Here is a 22,912-nt window from a genome sequence, read left to right as displayed (position 1 = left end):
AAAAGAGTTTGGTAATCTGCAAGAACTATTGTTTATCTCTGAGAACCTTTGTATCCCGTTGGATCTACCCTTGTCTTGCACCGGGAGAAAACAGTAAACAAGCTCAATACTGTTACCCCTTGCAATAAACCATGGCAGCCTAGCTCAACCGTGCTGGTTGCTAATTTCTGCATTTTCGCTTCTCACCTTTCGCTTTTCGCATTTCACCGTGGTTTGGCTTTTACCTCACAACATACAGCGCCTGTCTTCCTCAGTGTGTAGCGATTAACCAAATTATCTTTCATGATGGCATGTTCAAAGTTAATTGATGCTTCGTTTGGCCCTTGGGCCGGGCCTCACTGCCGCGGCGGACTAGACTTCACATTCTTCTTCGAACTCATCTTCTTCTCCCTGCTGCCTGCCATCATATTTATCTTGAGCGTTGCTTGGGGATGTCGTTCACTTCATCATGAACCGAGGATTGCTCGTTTTGGAGTTCTATTAGTTCTGAAATTAGTACGATACTCTTACCGTAACCGAACTCTTGAAAATGACCTAGAGCTCTAATCAATCGTTCGGATAGGTCTTGATTGGCGTGATGTGTTTCATCGCCATTGCGCATCTCATTTTGACCATTCTTGCGGATGCCCCGTGTCGGGGTCTAGCGATTGCGACTGCAGCTATAGAATGCTTAGCATTTTTCGTAATAGGCCTCTATTCCAAGTTTCGTCACAGTCACTCATGGCGTCCATCCATATTGATAACGCTCTATCTCTCTGCCCATATCCTACTCAATATTGCTACTACCCGAACACTTTGGTTAATGAAGGGTGTTTCTGCTATTCCCATCGTCTATAGCATCAGCATTCTGTTGCAAACATTCGTCCTTATCGTGGAAAATGTCGAAAAAAGCCGCCTGTTGTTCGACTCTGTCCGATACAGTCCAGAAGAGCTGGCAAGCCCACTGGCTCGTCTTATCTTTGGTTGGCTAGTCCCTCTGCTTCGGTTGGGTTACGACACGATTCTTTCCATGGCAACCTTGACACCACTTTCTGAAGACCTTAAAAGTCGACAACTTGAACCGAAACTTTGTCAGTCAATGAATCTACCCCATAGGGCTCCCATGTACTTATTTTGCAATAGTCCGACTGTTAAAAGATACAAAAAACTTGTCTCTGCTGCGTGAACTCTTTCAGCTACGTCTGGGCCTGTTACTACCAATACTACCTCGTTTATTCCTCTTGGGTTTCACTCTCGCGCAGCCCTTTTTAATTCATACTGCGGTATCCTACACAAGCCTCAGCCATGACGAGAGATCAGTCAACGAAGGGAATCTCCTTGTTGCGGCATTTGTTCTTACATTTGTTGGTTATGCGGTATGCTTGTCACTCACATCCCCCGCAGCATCTTCTGACGAGTACAGCTCTCCAGCGCTTTCTATTGGCATCTGACAAATCGTCTGATGATGATGGTGCGTGGGAGTCTTGTCAGTCTGATCTATAACAGTGCTCTCCAATCGACTGCGCCAGGTTCTTTGGACACAGGTAGCCTTACTCTCATGACTGTTGATGTAGAAAAGGTCATGCTTGGGTTTGAGGACCTTCATGAACTTTGGGCCAGTACAGCCCAGATAGCGATAGCGATATACGTACTGGCATCATACATGTCCTGGGCTTGTGTTGCCCCCGTCATTGTTCCTATAGGTCAGCAACTCCCCAAGACATGTGCGACCATTTCTCCGACTAACAATCCGATAGTATGCGTGGCTGTCACTGTGCCTGTCACACAGAGAATTGGTTCTGCGCAGGGCACCTGGAATGCCGCCGTTGAGAAACGTGTTAATGCGACTTCAGCTGTCCTTGGTAATCTGAAAGAAGTCCGCATCTTGGGCATTGGTGGCTATGCCAGCAGCCTTCTGCAGCGTCTACGAGTTGAAGAGATTATCCCATCTACTCACTTTCGCAGACTTATGGCCGCAATCATTGTTTTGTCCCAAGGAACAATTGTGCTAGGGCCCTTCGTCACTTTCGCGCTTTACGCTATCATTTTACGAATCAATGACGACTCAAATTTCACTGCTTCCAAAGCCTTCACTTCATTGAGCCTTATAAACATCATTGCAGCTCCGATTTCGGTATTGATTCAGAGTCTCCCCAGTTTCGCAGCTGGTCTCTCATCTCTATCGCGTATCGAGAACTTTGTCTCTTCAACGACATCATCGGATGGAAAGAAGTTGCCAGATGAAAAGATGTCTTTGAACAAAAGATGCGTCTATTTGAGGGGCCCTGGAACAGATCTTTCAATGGAAGATCAGGAACTCGACAGACTTGAGCCGTCTATTTCATCTTACTACACCAGCCAGAGAACTCTTGAAAACAGTATCATAGTCAGGCAGGCGAAATTTGGCTGGAAAGCTGACAGTGACGTTATCAATTCATGCAACTTTGAGATCCAGGACGGAGCCTTGACAGTCATAATGGGCCCTGTTGGTTGCGGCAAGAGCACATTGCTATACGGCCTACTCAACTTCGTTCGTCATAACAGTGGCCAAGTGTGGCTGAAGCATCGTAATGTGTCACTTTGTGAGCAGACCCCATGGCTAGTCAGTGGATCTATTCGTCACAACATCACTTGTGGTGCAGCTTTGAACCAGCATTGGTATGACCAAGTTCTCAACGCATGTGCTTTGGTACAGGATCTTGATCATCTCTCGGGCCGAGACATGCACGAGGTTGGCAATGAGGGTAACAGTCTCAGTGGTGGGCAGAGACAGCGTATAGTATGTGCCCACCTGATGGTAGTCTGTGAGAGCTACTAATCAACCTGTCTAGGCTCTCGCCCGCGCTATTTATGCCCAGAACCCTATTTTGTTTCTAGACAATCCTCTCAGTGGTGTTGACCATTCTACGTCTCGGCATATTGTTCAGGCCCTGTTTGGTGATGGAGGTCTGCTCCGCAGTGGTAATATCACTGTTTTAATCACCACCGATTGTCGTAAGTTTAGTAGCTCCTCACTTCATGGAATCGATAATTGCTGACGTTAAAGGCGATATAATTGCTCAAGCGGATAACGCACTCATCATAGACCAGGAAGGAACTGTCACTGCCACTACAGAACCAAGCAGCGCTGAGAACATCATCATGGTGACGAGTACAACAGAGGGAGATGCTGGTGTATCCGACAACAAGGAGGGACAAGAGCACGCTGAGCACAACACATCCCCAGGACCAAGCCGCGAAATCGTTGAAGCAAAGGCAGACCTGCGACGTCCCACCGGTGACTGGACGATCTACAGTTTTTATGCTCGCGCATGTGGCCGATTCAACGCTATCGCCTTTCTGTGCCTCTGCCTAAGTTGCGCATTCTGCTATCAGTTTTCAACTATCTGGGTCCAGTGGTGGTCAGATGCCACTGGAGACGCAAACAGAAGATCGGATGGGTTCTACCTGGGTATTTATGCTCTTCTCTGTGCTCTCGGGCTATCTACCTTGTATCTGGCTTGTTGGACCTCCATGGTGACCATGGTAACTCGGTCAGCTATAAAACTCCATCTCAGGGTTCTAGCTACTGTCTTCAACGCTCACGTGTCATACTTTTTGACCATAGACGACGGAATCACCCTAAACCGATTCAACCAAGATATGCAGCTTGTGGATTACAGCTTGCCCCTGGCTGTTGTCAACACATTCCTGTTTGCGTGTATATGCCTTGTACAAGCTGCTGTCATATCAGCAACAGCAAATTACATGGCTGCGGCAATACCTTTCTGTCTGTCAGTAATCTACTTCATCCAGAGGTTTTACCTTCGCACATCACGTCAGCTTCGTCTACTAGACATAGAAGCCAAGGCGCCACTGTACACCAATTTCAAGGAGACCATTCTAGGTATCAATACGATACGTGCTTATGGCCGAGGTTTTGGTTCTTTCCTCAAACAGAAACATATTCAAGTTCTGGACGACTCGCAGCAGCCTATCTATCTTCTTTACACGGTACAAAGATGGCTCTCTCTGGTACTTGATCTCATGGTTGCCTGTCTAGCTACGCTTCTCATTGTCGTGGCGGTTCAGACGAGATCCGGAACATCAGGTTCAGACATGGGTGTGGCTTTAGTGAATCTGACATCTTTCAACCAATATCTCACCATGCTGATTCGTTGTTGGGCCTCGATGGAGACTTCACTTGGTGCCATCGCCCGAATAAAGGATTTTTCCCGTGATACGCCTATTGCCAACGGCTGTGGTCATGAATTTCACGCAGGGTATGAGGGCGATCAGAGTATTGTGTTCAAAGATGTTACCGTCGCTTATTTGCAGCCAAAGTCTTCGTCTGAAGACACTGAGGACAGCTTGGAAGAAAGAGGAACTCTGGGCCATGGCCATCTAGCACTGGACTCTATGAACCTCTCAATCAGACCGGGAACCAAGATGGCCATTACTGGACGCTCAGGCAGTGGTAAATCTACGCTAGTCTCCAGCCTTTTTCGTATTCTGCCGTTATCGTCTGGAATGATATCCATCGGAGACGTGGATATTTCACAGCTTGATCAGCAAGTTGTTCAAAATCGTCTCAATGCGATCACGCAAAACAGCTTTTTTCTTTCAGATGTCTCCTTGAAAGAAAATCTTGATCCATCAGGACCATATGATGAAAACGCTGCAGGTTTTCCAAGGCCGATCACCGAAGTCATGAGGGAGGTTTTAGTAAGCCTGCAACTTTGGACGTTGGTGGAGGAGCGTGGTGGACTCGAAGGATTGTTTTCCCAGAGCTCATGGTCTAGCGGTCAGCTACAGCTGCTGAGCGTGGCCCGCGCAATCGTCAAGAAAAGGCGGACCCAATATCATCCAGACTCAGGCTGGAAGATACTGGTTCTCGACGAAATAACAAGCAGGTAAGCTTATGCTTAATCTGTTCATATGATGAAAGCTGACATCTGTTTAGTCTCGACGAAGCATCGGCTCGAATGGTACGTGATCGTATCAAGATCGAGTTTGAAGACTACACCATCTTGTCCATCGTGCACAAGTTCGATGGCGTCCTTGAGGATATGGACGAGATGATCGTCATGGATTCAGGAAAACTCATCCGACGTGGGCCGCCGCGGGAACTCTTACGGGTGATGTAGATCCGGGCAGCCGCTCTATAGTGGACTGGAAATCTCAGCCAAAGATCGCTGGGGCTACGAGCCTCTAGGATTTGTCATATGCTGGGAATTTAGTTTTACAATGCTATGTAGTGCTGGCTATGGTTATGATGTTTATATTGCTTGGAGTATTCTTTTGTATTTTTCCGAGGCGAATTGATGAGCATCATGGTAATGTCTTTTTATTTAATGATTATCTAATGCGCTTGCTTGGAATATAGGCGTAAGATTGATTCGCTTTCCCTTATCTCCTCTAATAGCAATAGCAACTGGCGAAATGGCTACAATTTGGACACTAATTCTCGTGCCGGGACCCTGCCTTATATCTATTGTCTGGTCTATACTCGTGCATCCTTTTTAGGCCAGCTGGACTTCTAAGACTCGAGCCTCCAGTGCTTCCAGGAAGAATCGGCGGCGTCCATCGAGGGCTTGAATGACCAGTAGATACTCGACTGTTGCCTTGACCATGGGGAATATCGTGTCTATATCTGTCGAAATCACTTTCTGTAAATGTCGCTTTTGTTGTCGAATCTCTTGGATCAGGGTTCGGTCGGTCAATTTCCAATTGTTGATGTTGACGTTCTGTGATCCGTCGACTCTTGTAGAGATGAGCGTCGAAATGCTGTACAGGTTTCGCTCGGCATTGATCTGTATCATCATCACAACAATGATCCAAATCTGCGAGGCCTGGATCGACAAGTTGCCTGAACCTGTCCTTGACAGTAGAGAGATCTTGCAGGAACTCTTCATCATAGTGTATCATGTCGAGCTCAACGCCAAACTTGTAAAGCTGCGAAAGGTCTGAGAACAGTTTGTTGGCTTTCGTTGTGAGCTTCTCTTGGTAAGAAATCGATGAAGGTTGTTTGGAGCTACCAATGCTCCATGTCCTGGATCTATGCCTTGGGTGGGTGTGATTCTCTTGGTGGTTGGAGCTTTGGAACACGAGAACTGGTCCAGTTGTCTTTTGTGAACAGCTAGGATCCTCAGACAATAGTTTTTTCAATGTGGCAATATTGCCCGCTCTTCTTCCGGTCTGGCCTGTTCCACGCTGAGGGCTTAAATCTTGCATCCCTCTGGTGCCGTCTGCGGTGGAGCCATCACAGTTTGTATTTGAAGAGTTTCCAGAGCTAGACACTGTTCTTTCTGGCAAATGTCTCTGATATGGAACCTCTGCACCTGTAACACTATTCTGGTCCGCAGTAACGCGACACTTGTGCCTTTGTGCTTGATTGTGCGCAGTTAAGTGCACGCCATTTTGTAGAACATTGTTGTCTGAAGGTGAAACCAAGGCGTTTGGGTTATTGTTGAGTTGACCCTGCTCTTGGTAGGTCATAAGATCCTGGTTGCACTGCATTGTTTCCGTGAAATTGTCCATGTCGTCAAAGCACTCTGCAGTATCCCAATCGCCTTGATAGGCCTGCAGTAAATCGTCTGTGATGTTCATACACGATTCCAAGGCAATGTCCTCGGCGCCCAGTAACACTGGCGTATTTCTTTCTTGGCTAGCTAACGTGTGTTCTTGACAGGGGTCATCATCAGCTTCATCTCCAACGTCAATTCGACTTTTCAATTTGCTGCCTAGATATCATTTAAGCCGTAGTACACATGATGAAACGCGTTGTAACGGAACTTACGGTATCTTCTCTGTGCTAATCGATTTTGTAACTTTCTCCGATGCTCGTAGCTAAATGACTCTGAGGGCTGACCACTGTTGGTATTGCGCATATGCGGCTGACTCGGTGGATCAGGCTCTGAAGCACCCATAGTTTGTAGATGCATTTGAGAAAACATTAGATACACAGAGATAGCAAAACTTGTCTACAAGGTGGAACCTGAGTAAGGAAAATATCTCTTATGTCTTTGAAACGCGTCCAGTACATGCAATTCATTACAAAGGGCGAAGTTTCGCGAAGTGCTCCATCAATTTTAAGCATAATAAAAGCCGAGAACCGCTGGTGGCTGAGTGTTCAGGGGTCGTTGGTTGACATTTTCTTATCCCCCGCTGATCCTTGTCCCGGCTCTGCAAAAGTTCCCTCTGTTATCTACTAGGGCCAATGGAATACGCCATCTCAACATCTGATAATTATATATCATATCACGGAAAGCCCTTGAAGCTAGAGCCGACAGACCAATGAAGTATTCTTACCTCGTGTTGGTTCTAACGGCACAATCCAGACCACCCTCCATACTGCAGAAGGATTGTCTCCATATGCACCATTATGCTGTTGGTCATCGGTCAGCTTAGAGTACATCGTTCCACTACGCCAGACCTTCCTTTTGTATCCTTCGCAATCACGTCGGCGATTAACCAGTTGAGCTACCTGCATACATAATCGCAGAATTTCCATTCACATCTTAAACAGCACGACTCCTAGAACCTCGGTACTCCACAACATGCACGCTTCACGCGAGACAAGATCGGCCTGATATCAGCCAAATGCGTCTTCTTTGCTTGCACGGTCGCGGGACCAACTCTGATATTTTGGAGAGCCAGTTGGGTGAGTATCCGGTCCTTTTCTGCCAAAAAACGGCTGAGCAGCTAACCGTTTATTTCCAGCACCGCTTGTCAGTAGACTTTCAGAACGCTACACACTAGATTTCCTCGATGGCCCCTGCCAAGTCAATGCTGCTCCCGGCGTGGACTCTCGTTCTTCAGGACCGTTCTTGGCTTGGCATCGTCGCCACTTTGCGAAGGATGTCGCCTCTGCATATGCCTACGTACAGGCAGTGATAACTGAAGATGGTCCTTACGATGGAGTCATTGGGTTTTCCCAAGGTGCTGCATTGGCTGTTGGCCTGTTGATTTCACACCAGCACCAGGCACCAACCGGAGTAAACCTGTTCAAGTTTGCTATCCTTTTCTCTAGTGTGCTACCGACAGCGCCTTCTGGAGAAATAGGAGTTGATTGCACACAATATGTAGTCGACTATGAAAAGAGTTTGCCTGAGTTCTTTGGGCTCTCAAGCTCGGAAATTGCTGATACGGCGTCGGCTGAGCGAGCGTACTTGTTTAACCATTTAGCCGGAGACAACAAGCCGAATGAAACACGACACACTGTTGACATCCCAACCCTGCATGTTCTCGGTAGAAAGGACCCATTTTTTGACTTTGGTAAAGCTGTTATAGAGCTTTGCGACAGTAAGAAGCGAGAGGTTATACTTCATGACGGAGGCCATGACGTCCCTCGTTCACAAGATTGCATTGGCAAGATAGCTCTCCTTATGGAAACTGTGGCGGAACTTTCAAAGATAGACTTTTAGCTAATAAGCAATACAAATTTGAACATCACATAGAATCATTCTGATACCGCCCCATCCACGACGATCCATTCATTCTAACCCTCTACCCATTACAGATAAAAACCGTCGGTGTTTTTGCTCAGGCCCAAATCCACCTGCTCTACTAAGAGTGACTCATCACTCTCCACGATCGATCCCACCGCAGCCGTGATCATACTGCAAGCTTCCTTAGCTTGGCTTGCCGACAGAGATGCAGTCCAGTAGCACATGCGAATGGCTACATGACCTTCAACCTCTGTCACATAAACAGACACGGCATACTGTACACAGTCAGTAACATGGACAGCGATACTGCGCTGGCGGAACCTACCTCATCACGCATAGAGCTTTGTAAATAATTCATCTTCAGAGCCGTATCTTCAGATGGAGACCGTTCCGCGAAGTGCTGGATATTGAGATACGTCTTGTACAAGGGTATATCCGACGAGACCACTCGCTGTATATCGACCAACGAACAATTTTGGTGCTATTAGGGTTAGACAGTACGTGTAAAATGACAGTAATTGCTGGCTTACCGTCAAACTATCAGCGAGATCAAGTTGAAGAGTCTCAAACAACGCTGACACTAGAGTGGCTTTCGGTATGCGGATGACACAGGGTAAGAGATTGATCAGCGGGCCGCAAATCTCATCCACGTTGTCAATTGGTGCATCACGCCCAGACACCATGTATCCGAACGAAACATGATTGCGACCACAGTAGTATCGTAATACGAGAGCCCAGGCTGCTTGGAATAAACACCCAAAAGTGATACCGCGTCGTTGGCAAAATTCTTTGATTCTCGGTAAATGCTCAATGCGTGCGGTGGTTTCTTCGAAAGAATGATTGTTCCCAGGCACGATGCCCTCAGATGGAAAGTTACAAGGATCGATGCCATTGAAACGAGTTTTCCAATAGTCAGCCGATCTCGATCGTTCAGACTTTCCAAGGTAGGTGATAAAATGGTGGTAGGGTGGACTGGGTCGCTTATACTGCCCGTTGGTGTAGAGAGCTTGCAAGTCGTTCCATATCAGGTTTAGAGAAACCCCATCATACAAGCTGTGACTTAAATGAAACTGCGCCAAAAGTTTCCCATCAGAGTTCTGTGATAGAACCAACCTATGAGGAGGGCTCTCCTCTCCTTGTATAGTAGTATAGTCGGGTGGAAGGGGTCCCGAAAGCAGCTCCATAGGCGCTGCGTAGTCTCTGAGTACAGTCTGATGTCGATTCCCTTCTTCATCCTTTCCGAAAATCGTCCGTAATATGGGGTGACGATCCACTACCTTTTGCCAAGCCTCCATGAACCTCTCCGGATCGACCTTGCCGCAAGATTGAGGCGATTGAAGTTCGAAGAGGAAGCTAGCATGCCACAGGTTTGCCCCATTCTCTTGAGCATTCAGGATACTTTCCTGCATTGGAGATAATGGGTACCTGCTCTCTAATTGATCAATGTTCGGCTCGTCGATATGCAAGTCCTGGTCAATGCCCAGCGTCTCATATCTGTTCACTAGTCCTGCAGTATCGGTTCGGTTGCAGTCAAGAGCGATTGCTGAGATCTTCTGATGCTCGAATATTTGCCTTGCAGTAATCACTAATCCCTCAGTGCGAGCTTTGGTGATCATCTGGATTGCAAGCACAGAATCGCCCCCAATGGTGAAAAAGCTCTGGTCAACCCCAATCATGTCGCGTGGAATTTTTAAAATATCGCTCCAGATAGACTGCAAGGTGGCCTCGACTTTGGAAGTGGGCGGAGAAAAGTTGGCAGACTGAGAAAAATGTTCGAAGCCGATATCATGGGGTAGATCATGGTTGTTGACCCATCGAGATATAGCTCCTCGGTCTGTCTTACCGGAGGTAAGCCTAGGGAAGTTCTGCACTGGGATCCAAAGGGTTGGGACCATGTGTCGTGGTACTTCTTTTTCCATATGGCTCCGCGCTCTGGCGATCAATGGGGCTGCCGATGCTTTGCGAGCTAATCCCTCCAACAACTGCAACTCATTGCAGCTGCTTTCCGAACAGGGGGCATCCTTGAGTCGCACAAGGGCCAGGAGTCTCTGCTTGAATGGTCCTTCGACAGGAACCACAACAATAGCTTCCTGTATAACGGGACTCTGGTTGATATGGTATTCCACCTCGTGAACCTCTATGCGTTGCCCGCGAAGTTTGACCTGGTCGTCCTTGCGCCCTACAATCGTGAAGCTGCCGTCGTGATTCAAGCGACCGAGGTCCCCAGTCCTGTAAAACCGCCCGGACATGTTTTTGGTTATCTTGGAAGACCATGATGGCGAGTCGATAAAGCCTGATTGTGCTTTGGCAAGGCTGTTCATATATCCGCGTCCGACATTAGGGCCCTGGATGACGATTTCTCCCACGGTTCCGATTGGCAGAAGCCTCTCAGTTGTTGCTGTATCAGTAACCCAAGCTTGACACACTAGAGGTCGTCCAATATTGCTTCCATCATCGGTAGGCTCCAAAGGTCTGGTGAAGACGCAAATAACTGATGTTTCGGTGGGTCCGTAGCCACTGATCAAGGGTTAGTATCAAAAACCTAGCTTTGGAGCAGTGCGAAGATAGGTTACTTACTTGATAAGATTAACTTTGTCTGCCCATTTCCTGACCAAGTTGTTTGGCAGCCTTTCGCCCCCACTTACAATGGTTTGTAGGGTAGGTACCTGTTCAGGCTCCAGCATTTGTATGACAGTCGGGGTAAGAAAACACCAGGTCACCTGAAGCCGTGACATGGCATCAGCCAGGCAGTTGAGGCGGTCTTCTTCAGAAATGACGCAAATAGTCGCTCCCTGGGTTAGAGCCAGGATAGTATCCATGATACTTGCGTCGAATGAGTAAGCAGAAAAATGGCCAACTCTGGATTGGCTAGTCATTCCCATCTGAGGGAGACAGAGGGTGAAAGCAGCAAGATTTCGATGCTCAAGAACTGTGCACTTAGGAACGCCCGTAGTTCCTGACGTCGCGACAATGAAGGCGGCATTGCTAGGTGAGACCGTAGTTTTGGGTGTACCTTGAACTGTTGGGAGGTCATTGATACCTGCAGCATCAACTGTGACAACATCTATGCCCAAACCCAACACACGATCTTGACAAGTTGGACTCGTGAGGATCAGTGCCGATTTAGTTTCCAGGACGATCGAGCGTTTTCTTTGCGTGGGATAACCTGGCTCCAAAGCAACACAAGCTGAACCTGTCTTGAGAATTGCTAGAATGGCAACAATCGCCCACAAGCTCTTTTGAAAGCAAAATGCTATAACGACTTCAGGACCGGCGCCATGGTCAATCAGATGATGCGACAATCGATTTGCCATGCAGTCCAGCTCTTCATACGTAAGGGTTCCCACTTCTGTGACGACTGCAAGTGCCGAGGGTTGGCATCTTACTTGCTTCTCAACAGCATGATGTAAGCAGGTAGCTTCAATCGTGCAGTGGGGTGTTGTTTGCGATAGTTCCAAAATCTTGACCAAGTTTCTGTTGCCGAGCAAGTCTACGTTTTCGAGACGTTGACTAGGGCAATTGATAAAACTGTCCAGCGCTTGCATCAACGTGTCAAATACATCGAGGCCTTGGCTTTCGATCATCAGTGAAGTGGAATAATCCATCGTCACTTCAATACCCGCTTGAGATTCCAAAACCTGTAGATGGATATCGTACTGTTTGAAGTCAATGGGTTAGCTTCTTGCCATCCGAACCGTAAGAGTAGCCATCACTTACCTCAATATCTCCGTCTCCTGGCTGTGATTCGAAGGTGATGGGGCCAGGTCTCTTGTCATGTGCTTTCAGGACATTGACTACTGTGTTAAAAAGCTGAGTACCCGCACAGTCCGTCTCGTGGATGATGTCCTTTAGTGCACAATGCTGATAGGGTAGACTCTGCAAGTATGCTTCTTGAGCATCCCTCACAAGTCCAATCAGTGTTGTGTCCGATCGTAAGGTGGTTTGATAAACTAGCATGTTGATCAAAGGACCGACAATATCGTGAATGTCGGAGACTGGGGCGTTGCGACCGGAGGAGACATAGCCAAGAGAAACATTGTTTGTACCCGAGTAGGACCGTAGAACCAAGGCCCATAGAGCTTTGAAGATGTCAGAGAGTGTGATGTCGTACTCCACTCTCAGGGATTGTATCGCCGACATCTGTGCACTGGACAGCCTGCACTGAAGAGAGGCACCTCGTTTGAAGATGGTGTCCTTCGAAGGGTTGAGTTGGGGGAAATAGCATGGCGAAGCATTCTCAAGATATTGTCTCCAGTAGCCAAGGGTTGGAACTACAGGTTGACTCTGCAGGAATGCTACATAGTCGCTGAATTTTGGAGACGAGTCTACCGGTGCCAGACCCAGGTATTGAAGAGAGATGTCTCGGATGATTATCTCTAAAGAAGAGGCATCAGATAATGTGTGGTCTATGTCTAACCTGCAGTAGACATCCCCAGATCTTGACTTGCCGATCAGGACCGAATAAGGAAGTGGAACGGGGTTAACTGTATCCTTGTTGTCCATTTTCTGCAATTGATCAAGGCTGTCGCATTCAACACAGCGGATTGGAGGAACGACGTTGTTCGCGACAATCTGTATGTAGTTTGTTTGTGGCAGGGCGACTTCAACGAAGTATGAGCGTAGGCCTTGGTGCCGTTGGATGACAGAACCCCATGCTTTCATGAGATGGCTGACGTCTATTTCTGACACGGAGTCTCTCGGTTTGTCAGAAATGACCTTCCAGCTGTGTTGGATAAGGTATTGACCTGGTGACTTGGCTTGACTGATCAGAATACCTTCTTGCGTCGGGGAGCACGGGAAGCCGTCCTCCATTTGGTCGATGCCGTCCAAGCCACACCGGGAGGCGCAGGTTTGCATGATCTGTCGTAGTTCCTTCCCTTGAATCGAAAGAAGTGCGAACCTGCCTCTTTCGAGTTCTTTGTTTGCAACTGATCGAGTCCTGGTAGACCTCTCAGCGACCTTCTGGATAGTTTTGTACCTTATGATATCCTGTACAAAAATCTCAATGCCGTTTTCCCTCGCCTTTGTAGCAACATGCATGGCCAGGATGGAATCACCGCCCAATTGTGCAAATGTTTGCTGAGTACCGATTTTGGATGGCTTCCGGCTAAGAACCTCCCCCCATATCTTCTGGATAGTTGCTTCTGTTGGGGTCTGCGGTTGATTAATTGCTGTTGTCGTGGCTATGGTGTAGTTCTGCAGTGACGATAATTCAACACTTGTGGCCATCTGTCGAAGTGCAAGGTAATCTGTCTTCCCTGAAATTGTGAGGGGCATTGTTGTGACTGGTAGGAAGAATTTGGGAATCATGTAATCCATAATCCTTGTTTCCAGCCTGGCCAGAGTGTGTCGGAGTCTCTCTCTTTGGGGTCCGAGGCTTGAAGCAATCGTGGTTTTGGTATGGCGAGACCCGGCGTCAAGTGAAATGAAAGCAACCAACAGTTTGGTTCCATTGATCAGAACTTGAGTAACCGCGATATCCACATCCCAGTCAATGCATTCACGGAGATGATGTTCGACTTCTGCCAACTCGACTCTCTGCCCATTGATTTTGATTTGGTGATCTTTTCTTCCGATGTAGTGAATGCAGCCACTGGAATCAAACCGCGCTAAATCACCAGTTTTGTAACAGCGGCTCTGCTCACGAGCCCCGTGTTGCTGAGCAAACATAGGTGCAGGGATGAAAGCGGCATTGGTCTTCTCTTGGTCATCAAGATAGCATCGTGCAAGTAAAGGTCCTTGTAAGAGCAACTCTCCTATACTACCTGTCGGAAGAAGTAAATTGTGATCATTGGGATCGACAATCCATGCTTGACCATAGATTGGCCGACCAATGTCACTTCTTTGAGAAGCAAGGCTGACGTGACATCTGCCAGTAGCAAAGATCGATGATTCGCAAGGGCCGTAGAAATTGTGTAACGCAGCCTTTCCCTGCCAAGCGGTGACGCACTCAACAGTCAAAGGTTCTCCGCCAAGTGCAATGCCTGTCAAAGACGGACACGGTGCCATTTTCGCCAACGATGAAGCAACGGTCGTTGTCAAACATGCCCAATTGACCCGCATACGATTGATAGCTCCCGAGAGGTCATTCAACCTCTCATACTCTGTCGGTACACAGACACAACCACCCTTGAGGAGGGTTGTAAAGATATCATGAAGAGAGACATCGAACACAAATGCGGCAAATTGGAGTGTGCGAGTATGAGGTCCAATTCCGAGAAGTTGAGCGTGAGACTCCATACTGATACAGAGTGATCTGTGCTCCAAGACGACACCCTTTGGTATTCCGGTGCTCCCAGATGTGAATATAACCGCAGCGGCATTTGATGGCTGGACATTGCTTGGTTCAAGATTGATCCTATCAGGAAGACCTTGTAGCATGGGTAAGTCAACTAGCAACAACGTACCTATGTCTTGGAAACATTCGAAGCTCATAGCCTTTGATGCGAGAGCTAGCTTGGCACCAGTTGCTCGAACAATGGCTGAGATCCGTTCTGGGGGATGACTGGGATCAAGAGGCACAATAGCGCCGCCACTCTTCAAGATTGCTAACATGCATACAATGGCGAGGGCCGACTTTTCGAAGTAAATTGGTACCAGGACTTCCCTGCTTACGCCCAATTGCTTTAAATGTGCTGCAAGCTTCGTAGACAGTTCTTCAAGTGCAGCATATGAGAGATCTGCATCTGCTGCCGTGATGGCCTGGCTAGCTGGTCTTTGTTCGGCCTGCTCCGAGAAACTTGCGTGAAGACAGGTTTCAGCAATTTGGGGATAATGCGGTTTATTCCAAGCTTGCTGTGCTTCCATGTCAAGTGCGCTGCAGACAGAGATAGCTGCCATTCGCTCTTCAGGCTTCTCGATAGCCAGAGTGATGGCTTGTACAAGACTGTGAGCAAGACTGCTAGCCATCTCGGGAGATATTTCGTGCCGCCAATGAGATAGATCGAGTGATATGCCTTCCTCACCGTCCATGAATATGTTGACAACATAAGCATATTCTGTGGGATCATTCTTTGAAATCGACTCAAAAGCGATGTCCTCTACAGAAAACGACCGTCCCGGTCTTTGTCTCTGGATAGACAAAACTGTATTGAACAGCGGTTTATCTGAAAGCCCAAGTGAATGTTGTATCGAGGCTAAAGAAGCGACTTGATGTTCCTTGATGTTTAAATAGTCCTGTTGGACTGATTTCATAGCTTTCATCAGCGTGGTATCATGGCTAAGGCTGATCCGGGAGATGAGCATGCTGATGTAGGGACCTATTGCTTCTTCTATTCCATCGAGCGGCATATCACGGTCAGATGAAAGGTAACCGAAGCAAACGTCATCCGAGTTGGTATATGCTCGAAGCACAAGTCCCCACGCCAGCTGGAAGATAGTAGCTGGTGTAAGAGAGAAAGTCCTACTAAAATCAAAGATGGATCGGCATAGTCCTTTGTCGAGGCTGATTTCAACAGAATCAGGGTAGGTGCCTCTCGTTCCACCACCATATGAATCTTGAGCGATATGACAAGGTGTGAGTCCGGCTAGTCGTTCTTTCCAGAGTTCGACTGTCGTTTCTGTGCTATGACTGTGCATACGCTCCACGTAGGCTTGAAATGGTAAGGATAGCGCCCTTTCAACCTTGGCATCAGCAACGTTGGAAATAAGCTGCTCCAAGAGAAGAGCCATGCTTGTACCATCAACCAATGCGTGACTAATAGAGAGTTGACAGGTAACCTCGCCCACGTCCGAATAGTAGAGCTCCAGTGAGTGTAATGGCGACTTCGTCGAATGAAGGGTATTGGTGTGTTCAGTGTTTACTGGACGGGTAACATCCAGTCGCTCGGTACTCTCAATAATTGTAATGGAAGCTTCCAAGTTGCCGACTATAACCTGGTCATAGATACCCTGTGGCCGAACACTTGGTACAAATACGGTGCGCAAGATTTGATGATGCTTTACAAGAAAGCCCCAGGCTCTAGCGATTGACTCCGTTGTGATAGGTCGAGCCAGGTTGCGAGAGGACATCTTCCATTGGAAGTTGATGCCGTAATGAGAATTGCCTTTCATCTGACTGAGCAGGATGCCATCTTGTACAGGAGTAGAGGGATACGCTGCCTCTATAATAGGTTCCTGGAGCCCAGATCGAATTTTGACGTCTTCTATCATTTTCAGGAGACTTTGCTCAGATAAGGGAAGAAGAGGAAAGTCGCTCAATGTCATTCTTGGAATGGTGTTAGGTAATGTCATAGCATAGAAGAGAAGGGACTCTCGGACCCCATTGACCCATCGTGAAATCTCGTCCTGCCAACCAAGCTGCCTACTCCAAGCAAAGGACAGTTGCAGTTTGGCGTCCTCAACGACGGCATTTATCTCAAACAGAGCTAGTCTAGGGACGTTGCTCTGAGTGAAGGAAGCGATTTCATCAAATTCAGTGGTTGGATCCAGGATAGAACCTTTATTGAAAGAGGTCGTGTTGTTTCCCAGATAGTTGAATAGGACCTCCATATTCTCGTGCGCCCTGAAGGTCTCTCTACCTTTGGTATTGTGATAGCTGGAGGTGAGATACGACCAGCCATTATTTGGGATGGATTTGCGCCTGTCCTTTGTCTTGCAGAGCAAGTCAATCGGACTAGTATAGTCTCCTGCACTGACGGGATAGATGGTAGTGAACCAGCCAACTGTCCGGCTGACATCTAGGTCTTGTCTCCAGGGTTCACGACCATGACCTTCGGCAAAAACCGTTGGGGCTGGGCGATCTGTGAAGATCTGACCGAAAGCCCTGATCATAGACGCTATCATGATATCGACTGGTCGAGTGTTGAAAGTCCGATTACACTCATTCATGAGCTTTTGAGTGTACTCAGGATCAACTTCCACTGTTACAGTGATCACATCTGCGACACAGTTGGAGGGGTTGGCCCCCCAATAGTCATGTACCGCCTCTTGAATAGGTTGTCTAGGGATCACAGAGGGATCAAGCGACTGAGAAGCATAGTCGCGTTGCAAGTTCGCCCAAGTTTGAAAGTCAAGTGTTGGTGCAACTGAAACATGATCATGAAGTAGCAACGACTCGAGATCCTCACGAATGATTGACCACGACACCTCATCAACGACCAAGTGATGGGCAGTCAAGAAAAGATACTTATTGTTGTCAAAGCACTTGAACAGTAAAGCTCCGAACATGAGACCGCAATCCTGGTTGATAGTCGACCTCAATTGGTTCACCAGAGGAACGAGTTCAGAGTGTTCGTCAATAGTGGCTTCCATGAAAGAGAAGTGTTGCTCCTTATCTATGACCTGCGCAAGGGAGTTGACGACAAGCCTAGAGTGAAGCATAGGGTGAGCATCGATTAGCTTCTCCAGTGAAGCCTTGATTCCTGCCGATGTTACACCATCAGCAACCTTGAGGGTGACATGTTGTTGAAAACCATTGCTGTTGATCTTCTGCGTGTAAAGTTGCTGAATTGGTGTCAAGGTAAACTGGACGTCTGTCTCAAATGTCGATTCCAAGTACTTCACGCGAGAGTTCCGGGCGACTGCAGCAATACCTCTTATGCTAGGACTCTTGAGGATATCTTTGACAGTCAAGGTCACCCCGCTTGCCTTGCAACGAGACACAGCTTGTATAGCAGAGATGGAGTCACCACCAAGACTCATAAAAGACCTGCCAAGACCGACAGTCGAGATTGGTAGTCCGAGGACATCGGCAATCGTGTTCTGTAGGACGATCTCAACTGAGTCTGTGGGATCGCTATCGAGAGACGATCCCGCATTCGCACGTTCTATGACACTTTGATACTCAAGATCACTCAAATCAGAGAGCCAGTCGAGAACCTTCTTCCTGAAGAGTTTTCCAGTTGGGCTCATCGGTATTGCGTTCACCACGATCCAGACTGGAGGTACCATATAGGCTGGTAACCGAGATGACATGTAGTTAATGACAGCTGGGATATCCACGAGGCTTGACACTGAGCCTAGCGACAGTTGGCGTAGAGAAGGCTCTTCCGTGTTGGCGAGGTATTTTGATAATGTAATGACCGCTATCAGTTTGTTTCTGGCAGGGCCCTTTGTCGGTAGAACCACTAAACCGTGCCTAATCGCATCGTGTGTTGACAAATTGTACTCAATATCTTCCAATTCTAATCGCTGTCCATGAAGCTTGACCTGATTGTCCTTACGGCCAGCGAATACAAGTGTTCCATCATCGTTGTAGCGCGCGAGGTCGCCAGTGCGATATATCCTTCGCGAAGTTGCAATGTTGTCGCCCTTGAGAAAGTCCGGGTTGTTGACGAAACTCGATTTGGTCCTTTCAAAGTCTTTGAAATAACATCTGGAGACCTGCGGTCCTTCGACACAGAGTTCACCAATGCACCCAACCGGCACTAGCATATTTGGATCTTCAGGCTTTGTGAGCCATATGCGACAGTTCAAAGGGCGTCCTATGCTACTTGGAGGGGTCCCTTTCTCAACATTCCCCCTCCAGCAGCAGAAGACAGAAATCTCGGCAGGCCCATAAGCAAAGTTGAGTGTCAAGATGGGAGTCCACTTGTCAACAATATGCTTGGTTACCGCCTCACCCCCTAGAGTGATGGACTTCAAGGTAGGTACCATCGTTTCATCAATAAGGCCCGCTATTGTTGGCGTCACGAAGATCGTATCAACCTTCATTCTGTTAATCGGAACAGAGAGGTCGGAAAATCGCTCTTCTTCAGTCGGTATACAGACGCAAGCTCCACGAGTCAGAGCATACCAATGATCAGACAAGCTCATGTCAAAGTGGTAGCTGGCAAACTGTAAGATACGCGAATGGGAAGTGATGCCCAAAGCATCTGCCTGTGCGTTGCAAGCAGTGGCCAGGTTTCGATGTTCTAGTACAATACCCTTTGGATGACCGGTGGAACCAGACGTGAAGATGATATAGGCTGCATCGGAAGGCTCCAAAGCAGGGCATACTGTTTCCATAGTTGCCTCAAGTCCAGAAAATAATGTTTCGTCTAATACAAGAGGCTTTGCAAGTCCTTGGAATAGTGGTGCCAGCTTAGATGAAGTAATGACAATTTCCGATTCCATGTCCTCTAGTATATACTTCATCCGCGAGTGAGGGAGGTCTGGATTGATGGGAACATTGACGGCTCCTGCTTTGAGAACAGCTATCATGCTGACAACTGCCAATGATGACTTTTCGAAACAGAATGGCACCAGTGTGTTTCTTCGTATCTGATACTCGTCGCGAAGCGATCGGGCCAGTTTCTGAGAAATGTCATTGAGCTCTTTGTAGGTGTATGATCCATCCGCTGAGCAGACAGCTTCCGCGTCAGGTGTCTGTCGGGCAAAACGTTCAAAGGTCGTATGGAGGCATTCATCGACAGGATTAATTGGTACATGAGCCCATTCAGTAAGCTGGCGCGATTGGGAAATGGACGTAGCATCCATGTCTTTGATAGCCATGTCGGGCTTCCTAACAATACTGGCCACAATCGTCTCAAAGGTCGTTGTGAGATGACGCGCATTGCGACCAGATATCTTGTCAGTCCAGTGAGATAATGTTAGAGCTATTTCGCGGCCAGTGATCTCAACGCCAACAGAACAGTCAAACTCGGTTGGATCGTCGCCATCCACCGGTAGAAGGTGCAAGCTACTACCATGCTTCTTGTCTTGGCCATCCCTCTTTTGAAAGGACATGACGGTGTTGAACATTGGTCTTCCTTGAAGGCGATTTTGGTGTAGGTGTAGGATGTCGGCCAAAGATAAATATTGATGGTCTATCATTCTTGTAAAGTCGTCCTTTACCTTTTTCAAAATTTGCAGACTAGTCATATCAGGCCCAAAAGCAAACCGAGCAATAAGCATGTTGATCAGAGGCCCGGCCATTCGGGAAATACCCTCGATTGGAGCATCTCGACCAGAGCTGAGAAAGCCAAAGCAGACATCGCTGGAGTCTGTGTATGCTTGTAGTACAAGAGCCCAAGCAAGTTGAAAAAGATTGGATTGTGTGACACTGTTTGAAGTGCAGAAATGGGTAATCTCATCAAGTTCAAGATCAAGTACAGAAGTCTGAACCTGCAATTCGCGTATCGTGTGTCGAGGACTGGGGGCTGTGAGGTAGGTAGGTGTGACTTCATCTAGATATTCTTTCCAAAAAGAAGCATCTTCCACACGATCGGTCTCTGTTAGTAAGAACTCGATATAGTTCTTGAACTGAGGTCCATAGAGAGACAATATTCCATCGTATGCCGAGATCAAATCCTCCAATATGATTGTCATTGAGCTACCGTCTGTGAAGACATGGTTCATAATCAGATTCAGAAAGACTCTTTGATCAGTCGTCATGCAAATTCGCAGTTCATGAGAGAAGCCTGAGGCCTCGACTCCACCGCCTGTAATGTCCTTGTTGGTAAATTGATTGTCGTCAAATTGACAGAAGAAGAGGCTGGGTCGAGCCGAAACCTGACGAAGAACAAGCTGGTAAACAGAATTTGAACCAACTGGCCACTCAATGATCTGTGATCTCAGGATGGGGTGTCGAGCAACAACCATTTCCCAGGCGTCTTGTAATTTGCCAAGATCGATCTCTGAGCCGGCCTTCGATGACAATTCACAGATAAGGTTGAAATGATACAAGTCTGGCGATTGCTTCTGACTGATAATCATCCCCCTTTGAATGGGACTACACGGGTAGATGTCTTCGACGTTGGTCGTATCTGTAATTCCATGATAAGGCAGGGCTTGCCTCCATAGTATCTCCAGCTCATCATAAGAAAGATCAAGAAGAGGAATATCTGCCAATGTTGGGATGGGGTCGAAATGAAGCAACTCAGATACGGTGTTCTGCAGATTGCTTTGGTAAATTTGCATCCATGTCTCGATATGCACGGATCGAGATAGGTGCTTGGGGTACATGACTTGTACTTCCAGTTCTCCATCGATGGTTTGAACTTGGATGTCAAATATGGAATCTCGGCTAGCCTTGACATTGACATCAGTCCGTTGGTTATGACCACTCAATGGTGTGAACAAGGAATTCTTGACATCAAACATTTGAGCATGCCCAAGAAAGTTGAAAAGCACTTCAACTGTAGGACTCGTCTTCAGATTTGTATCAACAAGTGATGCAAAGCCTGTCAAGGCATCGCGTTCCATAGATCTCCGAACATCTTTGGTCATGGCTAGACTCCGTACTAGCCCGTCTTTGGTATCGATATCGAGAAAGAAAGGTTTCAGGACAGTAAACCAGCCAACTGTCTCAGCTGGATTAATATCTCCAGTCCAGGGCTCTCGACCGTGACCTTCAGAAAAGATAGTGCAAGGCAATCGATCAGGGAATGTCTGCTTGAAAGAAATGTTCAGGCAGCTTAAGAGTATGTCCATGGTCTCTGTAGAAAGTTTCTCGTGGACACTACCAATGAGGAGGCTTGTGGTGTGTTGATCAAGCTGGAATGTGAATCTTGTAGTATTCTCAAAAGTGTTTGTTGAAGTATCAAGATCCCAATAATTAAGGTCTGCTTTCGGGAGGATGGAAGACAGAGACGTAGGTGGAGTCCTGGCCGCAACTTCACAACTGCGATCCCGGATTGATGCGCACCAGGCCTGATATGAGATATCAGGTACACGTGGTGAGGCATCTAGTAGGATAAGTGACTCCAAATCCTTCAGTATGACTTGCCAGGATACTAGGTCAACAACAAGATGATGAGCAACGAGAAATAGTACCTGGCTCCTAGTTGGCTTAATGTCGAACAGACTAGCCCTGAAGATAGGTCCGTTGCATATATCCAGATTAGCCTCCATATCAGCCATCAGAGGTTCGAGCTGGTCCATGCTTCCAATATCGTGGTAGTCCAAGTGACAAGAAGATTCTGAAATGACACGTTGTTGCCAGAAGTCATTGGAGGACTTTGAGAAACGTGTTCGCAACATGGAGTGTATAGCCACCAGTTTGTCAAGAGCTGTTGATAGAACACTTAACTCAATGGTTCTTGATAAAGAAAAGACAAAACTCTGGTTGTAGTGGTTCTCCCCCTCAGGATAATTGTAAAAGAACAATTTCTGGATAGGGGATAGTTCAAAAGCAACATTCTCTTGTTCTTCTATCCTCTTTCGCATGGCAGTTTGCACTGGTTTCGCTTGAGATGCAATCCCAGCTAACGACTTGGCACGTAAGATGGATTGAACTGACACGGTCCACCCAGCCTTACGAGCCATAGTTGAGAGCCTCATGGCAGAGATCGAATCTCCTCCATGGCCTATGAAGGATCGCGACAAGATGATTTCGCCCGGTGTTTTGTTGAGTAGATCGGCACAAAGGATCTGTATTTCTTGCTGTGCAGGAGTTGTCGCTGTTTCCCAAGAAACGTCGTGGTCATCACCAGACAATTTGAGCTGGTTGAACACGTCCTTGCTCATCTCATCTACCCACGCAATAACAGACTTCCTGTCCAACTTTCCTGAGGGCAAGAGAGGTATCCGATTCACCACAGCCCAAACCTGCGGAACCATATAGGACGGCAAATGTTCAACTA

The 22,912-nt window shown here is 47.4% G+C and overlaps 4 protein-coding genes across 4 annotated transcripts in view; 2 read left to right on the top strand and 2 right to left on the bottom strand.

Annotated features, from left to right (window-relative positions):
- Positions 1–643: 643 nt before the first annotated feature.
- On the top strand, positions 644–5,275 carry FGSG_10547 (uncharacterized protein). Its single transcript, XM_011321243.1, has 4 exons — positions 644–2,758; positions 2,811–2,973; positions 3,095–4,871; positions 4,922–5,275. Exons 1-4 carry the CDS (start codon positions 1,442–1,444, stop codon positions 5,103–5,105), a joined length of 3,441 nt encoding a protein of 1,146 aa, XP_011319545.1. The 5' UTR covers positions 644–1,441; the 3' UTR covers positions 5,106–5,275.
- A 143-nt stretch (positions 5,276–5,418) lies between these two features.
- FGSG_10546 (uncharacterized protein) lies at positions 5,419–6,887 on the bottom strand (the record flags this gene model as incomplete). Its single annotated transcript, XM_011321242.1, has 2 exons — positions 5,419–6,701; positions 6,758–6,887. 2 exons carry the CDS (start codon positions 6,885–6,887, stop codon positions 5,419–5,421), a joined length of 1,413 nt encoding a protein of 470 aa, XP_011319544.1.
- A 659-nt stretch (positions 6,888–7,546) lies between these two features.
- FGSG_10545 (uncharacterized protein) lies at positions 7,547–8,411 on the top strand. The gene is made up of 2 exons (XM_011321241.1): positions 7,547–7,621; positions 7,681–8,411. The coding sequence occupies exons 1-2, from the start codon at positions 7,561–7,563 to the stop codon at positions 8,382–8,384; spliced, it is 765 nt and encodes a 254-aa protein (XP_011319543.1). The 5' UTR covers positions 7,547–7,560; the 3' UTR covers positions 8,385–8,411.
- A 62-nt stretch (positions 8,412–8,473) lies between these two features.
- FGSG_13783 (uncharacterized protein) overlaps positions 8,474–22,912 on the bottom strand; it is a 29,066-nt gene continuing 14,627 nt past the window's right edge. Inside the window, exon 1 of the mRNA XM_011321240.1 lies at positions 8,474–22,912. This exon is cut by the window's right edge and continues 14,627 nt beyond it. Coding sequence (XP_011319542.1) covers positions 12,075–22,912 — 10,838 coding nt within the window. The 3' untranslated portion in view covers positions 8,474–12,074.

Source organism: Fusarium graminearum, chromosome 1, assembly GCF_000240135.3.
Source record: "Fusarium graminearum PH-1 chromosome 1, whole genome shotgun sequence".
Taxonomy (NCBI): domain Eukaryota; kingdom Fungi; phylum Ascomycota; class Sordariomycetes; order Hypocreales; family Nectriaceae; genus Fusarium; species Fusarium graminearum.
This window is presented reverse-complemented; position numbering and strand designations above follow the sequence as displayed.

What these genes read in the sequence shown, in the direction of transcription:
- FGSG_10547 (XM_011321243.1), top strand. Translation starts at nt 1,442, where the DNA reads ATGATGATGGTGCGTGGGAGTCTTGTCAGTCTGATCTATAACAGTGCT. An exon ending in TTTAATCACCACCGATTGTC is followed by an intron (nt 2,974 to 3,094) that starts GTAAGTTTAGTA and finishes CTGCCACTACAG; the next exon opens with AACCAAGCAGCGCTGAGAAC. An exon ending in CTCGACGAAATAACAAGCAG is followed by an intron (nt 4,872 to 4,921) that starts GTAAGCTTATGC and finishes ACATCTGTTTAG; the next exon opens with TCTCGACGAAGCATCGGCTC.
- FGSG_10545 (XM_011321241.1), top strand. Translation starts at nt 7,561, where the DNA reads ATGCGTCTTCTTTGCTTGCACGGTCGCGGGACCAACTCTGATATTTTG. An exon ending in TATTTTGGAGAGCCAGTTGG is followed by an intron (nt 7,622 to 7,680) that starts GTGAGTATCCGG and finishes GTTTATTTCCAG; the next exon opens with CACCGCTTGTCAGTAGACTT.